This window comes from Gigantopelta aegis, chromosome 4, assembly GCF_016097555.1.
Source record: "Gigantopelta aegis isolate Gae_Host chromosome 4, Gae_host_genome, whole genome shotgun sequence".
NCBI classification, from domain to species: domain Eukaryota; kingdom Metazoa; phylum Mollusca; class Gastropoda; order Neomphalida; family Peltospiridae; genus Gigantopelta; species Gigantopelta aegis.
Genome location: NC_054702.1, coordinates 21175820 through 21186767, shown reverse-complemented (window position 1 = coordinate 21186767; position 10948 = coordinate 21175820). Strand labels below are relative to the sequence as shown.

The following is a 10948-nucleotide window of genomic DNA, read 5'->3' as shown; positions in this document are numbered from 1 at the left end:
TGTCTAACATACGGGTACTTTGACAAATGGTCCTGAGATAGAGAGAGAAGAGGGGGGAGTCTGCTTCAGCCGCATAGATTACTTGCATTGAATAGTAAGGAATCTTTATATATACGTTTCCCCCATAAACAGGACAACACATACCACACGTAGATCTTAAAATATCTTTAATAGGGTACTGGTTGTGATGGCGTAGACAGACAGCAATCAGTCGTACTAGCCATCTGCCTGGAAAAGTTAAAGTTTGTTTTGTTTAACGACTCCACTAGAGCACATTGATTTATTAAACATGGGCTATTGGATATCAAACATTTGGTCATTGTGACATATACTCCTACAGAGGAAATCCGCTATATATTTTTTCCATTTGTAGCAAGGGATCTTTTATATGCACATCCCACAAACAGGATAACACACACCACTGCCTTTGATATACTAGTCGTGGTGCACTGGCTGGAACGAAAAATGGGCTCATCGATGAAGATCGATCAACAATTATATGTTTAATCATTGTTTTGCTATTTGCATATTTGATATGTTTAACATGTCACTGGTTGACATGAAAACCTTGCCCACCGACGGGAATCGATCTTAGACCGACCGCGCATCAAGCAAGCGCTTTACCACTGGGCTGGAATAGGAAAACATATGTAGTACATGGGTCAAACACTTGACACAGTAGTTTTTGAAAGTCAAATGTTATATTGACTAAACATTCCTGACTATTACTGGTGTTTAAACATTGTTCTATCTTCATTTGGCAGTGTTAATATTTGTTTAATTGTTTTAATCTATTATCGGCATGTTGATTACCATATGTTCTTGTCGATTTTGACCGGCCTAGGTGGCGTCGTGGTTAGGCCATCGGTCTACAGGCTGGTAGGTACTGGGATCCCAGTCGAGGCATGGGATTTTTAATCCAGATACCGACTCCAAACCCTGAGTGAGTGCTCCGCAAGGCTCAATGGGTAGGTGTAAACCACTTGCACCAACCAGTGATCCATAACTGGTTCAACAAAGGCCATGATTTGTGCTATCCTGCCTGTGGGAAGCGCAAATAAAAGATCCCTTGCTGCTAATCGGAAAGAGTAGCCCATGTAGTGGCGACAGCGGGTTTCCTCTCAAAATCTGTGTGGTCCTTAACCATATGTCTGACGCCATATAACCGTAAATGAAATGTGTTGAGTGCGTCGTTAAATAAAACATTTCTTTCTTTCTTTCTTTGTCGATTTTATTTTGTTTATTGACAAAACGCCTTTAACCTGAAGAATTTGTTTTTGTTGGTATATATTGTTTGTGAATTGAGAAATAAATTAAAATACTGCATTCTTTCAGTGTAACACTAATGCATGATATTAACACCAAAACAACCCACCCCACAATGATAATTATTGGTTTGTATGAACAAAAGAATGTGCATTAATATTCAAATATATAATGTTCATAGAGTGCTTCATCTTGTTTTTTTCATACTGGTAATTATCTGACTATAGTGGTCAGAAGGATTTTATACTGAGGAGAAGGGGAACCCATATTGACTTTTACACGTTTACTGGGGACAAACATTATATAAAAGGTGGTGGGTGGGTGGGGAAGAAGTGTGACTAGTGGGCATGGATACCAAACTCCCCTCCATCAACCCCTCGCCCCGGCAACCATGTTCATATATCGATTCTTTTCCAGCTCTACTTGATCTGTAACAACTTGTGGGAGTCAAATCTGTGGTTTTAAAGTGGTTCGTTTTTAAAAAGAACTGCGTCCTTTCCCCTTACTCTGACGCAAAGATGGCCAGAATATGCGTCGACCCCCCAACCTATGATTTACTGCTAGTAGGCCACTGGTTGGCACTGATACAGTTATTTGTGGGCGATCGATCCTACTACCCATCGCTCTTCAGGTGATCTACAATCCTGCTGAGCTGCAGTCCACAGAGGTGGAGAGAGAGAGAGAGAGAGAGAGAGAGAGAGAGAGAGAGAGAGAGAGAGAGAGAGACAGAGACACACAGACACAGACACAGAGAGAGAGAGACAGAGAGAGAGAGAGACAGAGAGAAACAAAGACAGACAGAGACAGAGAGATGTAGGATTTAGGCTTTATCGTGTGATGATAAAGCTAAACCTGCAATGCACCGACAATGGGGATCGATCCTACGACCGATCATACTTGAGCAGGTAGCTACAGTGCACGTCATGGGGATTGGTACACCAAAATACTTTTACAGAATCATATATTGTAAATTACACACATAAAATATTATTTAAAATAGCATGTATAAATGGGTTTATGGGGGAAGGGTGTATTATTTGGTTTCTCAATTGTCTAGTGTTTGGTAGGTATTCAAGCTGAAATAATAATTTAAAAAATATATTAAAACGTGCCAAATCCGACTTTCCCTCCTACTACGTATGCAGTTTATCAAGTTGAGAAGTACAGGTATCATCGCGTATTTCACAGCAGCTGGTGGTATACCATCTGATTATTAGCGGAATCACATTTTCACACTTCGACCACGCAGTATCGTTCATAGTGATCACACAACTACAGCAGAGAGTGATAAACAAGGATCTCAGTTATCAAACAATCGAATACATACTTAAAAGTTAAAAAATGAGTTTTGTCTAACAACACCACTAGAGCACATTGATTATTAATCCTCGGCTATTGGATGCAAATAATTGATCAGTTTGACATATGGTCCTAGACAGGGAAACCGCTAAATGGTTCCACTAATAGCGAGGGATCTTTTATATGCACCATCTCAAAGACATGAGACCACATACCATGGCCTTTGGTATGCCAGTCGTGGTGCACTGGCTGGGACGAGAAATAGCCCAATATGTCAAACTAAGTTAAGCTAAGCTACGTTAAACTAAACTAAGCTAAACCAAACTAAACTAATCTGTACAATGTTTTTCGAAGGGAAAATACGAGAATACAACGATATCTATATTTATGTCCGTTTGTATGTGTGTCTGTAAATAAAGAAACGTTTATTTATGATCCATCATTCTGTTTCTATGTTGTTTTCTCTCTGTGTGGGGCTTGGCAAACTTCAATCAGTTTGTGAATGTTGGCACCTCTTCCGCCACAGGTTCAGACGTGCTATTTTATCACCTCTAACACCACTGACGTTTGATATGTCCACAATATTTCGTTTCGTGCAGCTGACACTTACACAAAACAAATAAAAGCACGACTGAATGTTCCGTTACTACGAATATCCAGTCGAATAGAAAATACAAGTGATTGTCATTCAGTACAAGGTAAGTGGTATATAGAGATTATTATCCGAGCTTGTGTGTCGTACTGATTTTACGAAACGAATGTCAGGATGTTTGTATTGCCCGAGCGAGAGCGAAGGAATGCATAAATCCTGACACGAGTTTCGTAAAATCAGTACGACACACACGCGAGTGTAATCATTTCTTTATTATCCATAAATATTATTATTATTGTAATTTTCTATGAATAACAAGGCCCATGGGCCGTCTCAAAATGGTTCAACCACAACTAGAAGGAAACGACCAAAATACGTCATATTTCACATGCACAGTCTGGACTAGGACTTGGGAAGCAACGTCATGTTATGACGTCCCTTCCCAATATTACGTCATTAAACTTGTTATTGCACGTGTGCTTCCTATGATTATTATTAACCCGGTTATATTGAACCATGTGGATAATAATCATTGGTACAGATTTGACTTCAAAGGGCCGGATGTAGCCTAAGGTGCCTACGTCGCAGGATCGAACCACATCGGTGGAACCATTCAACTGATTGGGGAATTCTCGTTTCAACGAATGCACGATGACTGGTCAAAGATTGGCTAGCTTAATGACACCACTAGAGCACATTGATTATTTGATCGGCTATTGGATGTCAAAGATTTGGTCATTCTGACACGTAGTCATCAGAGGAAGCCCGCTACATTTATATGCACCATCCAAGATACAGGATAGCACATGCCATGGCCTTTGATTCCAAACCGACCGCGCATCACTCGAGTGCTATACCAATGGCCTACGTCTACATGCTAGTAGTAGCATATCTTAATATTTCACAGGCTAATAACAATATAGCGGTGTTGTCCAAAATGTTCAACATTGTGTCTATATATTTCACATGGTTGTTGAAATATGTCTACATAATATTCTGCATGCTGTTAAATAAGTCTATAATATTATGTTTCACACGAGAGAACCAGAATATCTGTAGACTCAATATATTATATCAATATGTCTGAAGTTTCCACATACTTTTGTATGTATACACATGGCTATAGAAATGTTTATATATTCCAAGAAAGTGTCAATATTCAACATGTTAGTAACGGAATATCTATTCTGTTTCATATGTTGGTAACAATATGTCTATAATATTCCACAATTTAGTAATGTTTATATATTCCACGTTAGTAATAATATGTCTATATATTACTCTTTTTGGAGACTTGTGTTACATTTCGCATGCTATTCATGTGAATCCCTCGCATCCTGAGCGATCTACACATATATCCAATTCCAAAACGAAAACATTGCATGACTATTTATTACTGAATTTAACTTACAGTGAAAATACAGAAACGGTATTTACATTTTTGTATTATTAAAAGTTTTCTTGGAACAATGAATGAATGAATGAATGAATGTTTAACGACATCCCACCACGAAAAATTCATCAGTTATTGGGTGTCAAACTATGGTAAGTGCAAACATGAAGTGTTTCTTGGAACAAGTCCATGATTTCAGTTGCCTCTCGTGTAAATATGGTCTCATTATTGAGGTAAATAGTATCATATTTTTAATTCGATGATTACTAGTGCGTCTGATCATTGATATAAAAATCGTATGCGTAAAAAACCCACCATGAAATAACCTTAATGTATTCCACATTAATATTATGTAATACGTCTACTATACTACAGATGCTGTCCCTGAGGTGCCTAGCTTTGGTGCTGTTCCTGGCAACATTTGCAAAGTGTTACATTTGCCCGGATTGGTGAGTTGCTACTACATGTTTTCCTTTATGCTAAAGTTATTTCACTAAAACGTGAAAAGAAAGGACTGTTTGTTAATGACACATCGGCACCTTTTAATATATGTCTATTTTTGTGTCTAACATTTAGTGGTATATCGACACTTATGTAAGTTAAGAGGAAACCTGCTGTCGCCACATAGGCTTCTCCAACCGAAAAAACAGCAGGGAGATCTTGTATATGCTCATTCCCATGGACAGGACTACGTGCCACAACCTATGACCAATCCAATAATTGCTTTGGTGTTACTGTCCGTTATTTTCAAGTGCGTGCGTGCGTCTGCGTGTGCGTGCGTGTATGCCTGTGTGTGTGATTTAATGTACAAGGAGTTAAGGATCATACATTCCTTGTCTTGTCAGTCAATAATGATATGTAATCGTATGTTTCTGTAGGTCAGAATATGTTTGGTATTGACGGAAGGTCAGTGATGACTGCTTGTTATTATGTGGTGAAGGAGGGGGGGGGGGGGGGGGGGGGGTTGGGAGGTACTGCCACCTTACTTATTTTAGGTTAAATACGGCCCTACAGTTTTGGCTGTCAGCACTCGATTTTATGGAATTTTTACTGAACACTTTTTAATTACGGTTACCGCTATATGGCTTCGGAAATATGCTTAAGGATTTGGGCCCCGTTCCACAAAGCGACCTTAACGCTGAGATCACCTTCAGTGCATAAGGTAGTTAACTGCTTACGATGATCTTAGAGCTAAGATCGCTTCGTGGAACGGATCACAGATGCTTAAGCATATTTCCGACGCACTTGAAAATAACGCACAATAACACCCAAGCAATTATTTGATTGGTCATAGGTTGTGGCACGTAGTCCTGTCTATGGAAATGAGCATATAAAAGATAATGAGAGATAAAACCCACAACCGCTACGCAATGGGCTGCTTTTTTCCATTATCAGCAAGGGATATTTTACATGCAGCATCCCACAGACAGGATGGTACATGCCACATCCTTTGTTACAGCCTCGATTTTATGAATGTTGTTTTTGCAGGATGCCGGCTTTTTCCTGGTCTCGGTGGATGGTGCACGGCGACTGCTCCCTGTTGTGTGGTGGGGAAGGTTTTGTAGAACAGTATCGTCGACGTCGTGTATGTTCTCCTCACGACATTGTCTTCGAATCGCAGTTAAGAAATGGCACATGCCACACCAGCTCGTGTGGAAGTATGTAAACAATCATATAGATTGGATGCGGCGCGTTCGTGTGGACCGACCATTGCGTCTGATGCTTCTGCGGCTTGCGTTTTGGGCATATACACCATATATGATTATTTCAGTAGGTTGGCCACATGCGGTTTCTAGACGCACGTATTCAGTCTAGAAACTAATGTATTTCATGGTGGGGTTTTTTTTTTTAGATGGACCGCACGCACGCGCCGCATCCAGTCTATATTAGCCTAAACAAAGACAACCAATGTTCTGTGATGGGAGTTAATATTCTTTAGAATATTCTACTTTACCTTTTCATGAGTAGCATAGCCCCTTAGAAATATCTTTCATCCAGGGTTTTTTTTGTGGGGTTTTTTTTTTTTTTCTGAGATCCTGGTCATTTGTTTACAGAAGGTGCAGAATGGTCTTTGGCGCCTCCACTGGCGGTCATCCTACAGGCGGAGTTGGAACCATATATCTAAGTCGAGATAAGCTCTCCTCTATAAGCAAAATACCTAACAGTGAATCATGGCTGCATTGCATACTATCATGATGCTATCGTAACTTCTTTTGGAATCAGTCTTGTGCAAAGATACGGTATTGAAAATCCTAATGGCAGATTTGTACTCTACTTGTATACAGGGGTCGAAATACTGCCGGGTTTTGCCGGTCAACATCACCACGGGCCGAGATATATTTTTGCCTGCCGTCCCGGTAATTATTTGACGTTGATACTTTATGATCATGTTTGGTGCGGCAGGTTTTGATTCGGTCCGGTAGAATTTACATCTTAATGGACCGAATGCCCGGCAGGAATGTCAGCAAATTTTGACCTCAGCTATATGTTACAGCATCTATTAAACACGTTTAATATTCTATATTATTTTGGTGTATTATTGGTGAGTAGATTAAATCATATTATTGTAAATTTTCACAACAATTTTCTGGTAGACGTGGGTACCTGTGGGAATATATGTACATGTATAATATATATGTGTATGCATTTATGTATGTGGGTATCTCTATGAATATACTGTCATATATGCGCAATTATGCACGAAGTAACTCTGTTTCTTCTTTCGTTCCTTATTTCTTTTCTTTTCTTCTCTATCTTTTTTTTTTCAATTTAAGTCAGTGCCCTAGAGAAGTTTAAAGAATATTTCTTCATACTAGATATGTCTGTGTAATTACCTGTATATGTTGCTACTAATATATATGCTATGTGTTGTAGTGATTTAGGGCCCCAACCCTAACACTACGTATTCTTCTGGGACAAAATGTTTGGGTTTTTTAAATTAAAAATTAAAAAATCACAACCACCACCAAAGGCCCAAAAAACGTTTAAAAATAAAACAAAATAAAACAAAACAAAAACATAAACACCCCACTTTCTTTATAAGGACGAAGGCATTTTTGACATGTATTACATTTTGTTTTCAGATTGGTGCCCGCTAGGTGTGAACAGATTTCTGCCACACTCATCGAACCCAAGTCGATTTTACCAGTGTTCAGGTGGGAAAGCGTTTCTTCACCGGTGTCCACCCACGACCGTCTGGGGACAAGCTCTAGGGAGATGCGCATGGCCATCGGAAGTCAAGTAAAGCGAATGATATTGACCTTCATGATTTCCTTGACGTCATTGTTATTTTGCCGTAATATTCCAGTAATATTAACTATCGTAAAATTGTAAACGTATTAATGCAAGTTGAATAAATTTAATGCAATAGATTGTTTTTTATTATTATTATTATTATTATTATTATTATCATCATCATCATCATCATCATTATCATCATCATCATCACTACTACTACTGCTGCTGCAGCTACTACTACTGCTACTACTGCTACTATTCCTGCTGCTGCTGCTGCTGCTTCTACTTCTGCTACTACTACTACTACTGCTGCTGCTGCTGCTGCTGCTGCTGCTGCTGCTGCAACTACTATTACTATTCGGTATACAGGCTGGTAGGTACTGGGTTCGGATCCCAGTCGAGGCATGGAATTTTTAATCCAGATACCGACTCCAAACCCTGAGTGAGTGCTCCGCAAGGCTCAATGGGTAGGTGTAAACCACTTGCACCGACCAGTGTTCCATAACTGGTTCAACAAAGGCCATGGTTTGTGCTATCCTGCCTGTGGGAAGCGCAAATAAAAGATCCCTTGCTGCTAATTGGAAAGAGTGGCCCATGTAGTGGCGATAGCGGGTTTCCTCTCAAAATATGTGTGGTCCTTAACCATATGTCTGACGCCATATAACCGTAAATAAAATGTGTTGAGTGCGTTGTTAAGTAAAACATTTCATTCTTTCTTTCTACTACTGCTGCTGCTGCTGCTAGGTTTAGTGTTGTTGTGTGATAATGTGTTTATACGAGTTTAGTGTATGGGGAGTTTTGCAGCATGGTTAACAATGGATTAATTGAGAGTAATTCGTGTGTGCATGCCATCACAGCTGTCAATACAGGCGCAGATAATTGGAGATAAGGAGAAATGGCCTCGATGATATGCGCACGATCACCCTCCGCGGCCACTCTCCTTCGATTGCAAAACTTACCAAAACCGGCCTCGGTCGTGTCGTGGTTAAACCATCGGACATAAGGCTGGCAGGTACTGGGTTCGCAGCCCAGTACCGACTCCCACCCAGACCACTACACCCTCAACTTTCTCACTAACCACTAACCCACTGTCCTAGACATACAGCCCAGATAGTTGAGGTGTGTGCCCAGGACAGCGTGTTTGAACCTTAATTTGATACAAGCACCAAAATAAGTTGAAATAAAATGAAAACTTACTTTAACTAATGTCCATTAATGTACTATGCTTCAAAACCTGGAAACCCACGATGGCCATATCCCAGATTCCGGCTATAAGCAATGAAATAAATGTATTAAATACTGCAACACCTTCATACTCCACCACAGCGAATAGAATACAATAAAACATTGGGGGGTTTTCACCTATGTTAAGCGCTTACATCGTTAACTTGTGTATCTGTATCTGTATACATCCCAACCTTCTGTAAACCATCATGTCATATTTAGTATGGTATTATGCATGTTCCTTTAATGCCTGGGTGTAAATAGAGTTTTGTTCTGTGGTGTTAATTCCATTGGACACTTTGTAACTGACAAGGTCATCACCTTAGAACAGCCAGTCACATGTCTTTAAATAGATCTTCAACATGTATTGGATATCAGAAATCCCACACTGTATTTTCCCAGATGGGATGACTTATTTTCTAAGATATATATGTATGTTACGTATGGATGGATGTTTGGATGTATGTAAACACAAACCACACAGACTTGCGCCAAGTGCATCTCTTCACTGTATAAAAGGTAATGGAGCTTTTAGATGCACCTTATCGAAGACATGATAACACATACCAAGCCTGTTACATACAGAAAGTACAGTTGATCTCATAGACAGTACAATACACACACCACAACCTTTGATATACCAGTCAAAGCGCACTTGCTAGGACGTTTGATCTCACGACCCATCGCGCTTCAGGCGAGCATTCTACCACTGAGCTTATTCCCGCCCCAAAGGTAGTGAGAGAGGAAACCTGCTACCGCCGCACACGCTGCATTTGCGGAACACGAGGGCCGGGACGTAGCACTGAGAAAAAGCGCTCGCCTGATGCGCGGTCGTGTAGGATCGATCCCCGTCGGTGGTCCCATTGGGATATTTCTCTTTCCAGCCAGTGCATCACGACTGGTATATCAAAGGCCGCGGTATGTGCTATCATGTTTGTTGGGTAGTGCATACGAACGATACCATGGTACTAATGGAAAGCGCCCGCCTGATGCGCGGTAGGTCTGGGATCAATCCCCGTCGGTGGAGCCATTGGGCTATTTCTCGTCCCATCCAGTGCACAACGACTGGTATATCAAAGGCCGTGGTATGTGCTATCCTGTCTGTGGGATGGTGTATATAAAACATCCGCTGCTACTAACAGAAAAATGTAGCTGGTTTCCTCTGTAAGACTATATGTCAAAATTACCAAATGCTTGACATCCAATAGTCGATGATTAATAAATCAATGTACTCTAGTGGTGTCGTTAAAAAATAAACTTTTAACCTTTTGTGGAACACGTTTCACATATTCAAAAAAGGAAACACTATACTTCTAAAAATACAACTTTAGACATTTTCGTAAAGAAAAGGCAAACCATATCCTTAGGTAATAATCGATGTAGAAGTAAGAACATGTTTAAATCCACATCAAAAGAACATCTGAATTATTTTCATCTGCGTACACAAAGACAAAAAAAAAAATAGAAAGAAAGAAAAAAAAAAAAAAAAAAAAGAAAAAAGGAAGGAAATGTTTTATTTAACGACGCACTCAACACATTTTATTTACGATTATATGACGTCGGACATATGGTTAAGGACCACACATATATTGAGAGGAAACCCGCTGTCGCCACTTCATGGGCTACTCTAATTGATTAGCAGCAAGGGATCTTTTATATGCACCATCCCACAGACAGGATATACCAGGCGTGGTGCACTGGCTGGAACGAGACATAGCCCAATGACCCCACCGATGGGGATCGATCCCAGACCGACCGCGCATCAAGCGAACGCTGTATCACTGAGCTACGTCCCGCCCCAGAAAGAAAGAAAGAAAGAAAGAACGAAAGAAAAGAAAAGAAAAGAAAAGAAAAGAAAAGAAAAGAAAAGAAAAGAAAAGAAAAATAAATATTAGCATTACTACCAAAAAGTTATATAGGCTTGCAAACGAAATGCC

The 10948-nt window shown here is 40.0% G+C and overlaps 1 protein-coding gene across 1 annotated transcript; it reads left to right on the top strand.

The window, feature by feature from the left end:
- Positions 1 to 3136: 3136 nt before the first annotated feature.
- LOC121369674 lies at positions 3137 to 7919 on the top strand. The gene is made up of 4 exons (XM_041494725.1): positions 3137 to 3263; positions 4926 to 4999; positions 6039 to 6208; positions 7634 to 7919. The coding sequence occupies exons 3-4, from the start codon at positions 6138 to 6140 to the stop codon at positions 7881 to 7883; spliced, it is 321 nt and encodes a 106-aa protein (XP_041350659.1). The 5' UTR covers positions 3137 to 3263; positions 4926 to 4999; positions 6039 to 6137; the 3' UTR covers positions 7884 to 7919.
- The last annotated feature ends 3029 nt before the right edge of the window (positions 7920 to 10948 follow it).

Excerpts from the sequence above, each read along its gene's own strand:
- LOC121369674 (XM_041494725.1), top strand. The coding sequence starts at position 6,138 with ATGTTCTCCTCACGACATTGTCTTCGAATCGCAGTTAAGAAATGGCAC. Across the intron at positions 6,209-7,633 it reads CCACACCAGCTCGTGTGGAA|ATTGGTGCCCGCTAGGTGTG; the intron begins GTATGTAAACAA and ends TTTTGTTTTCAG.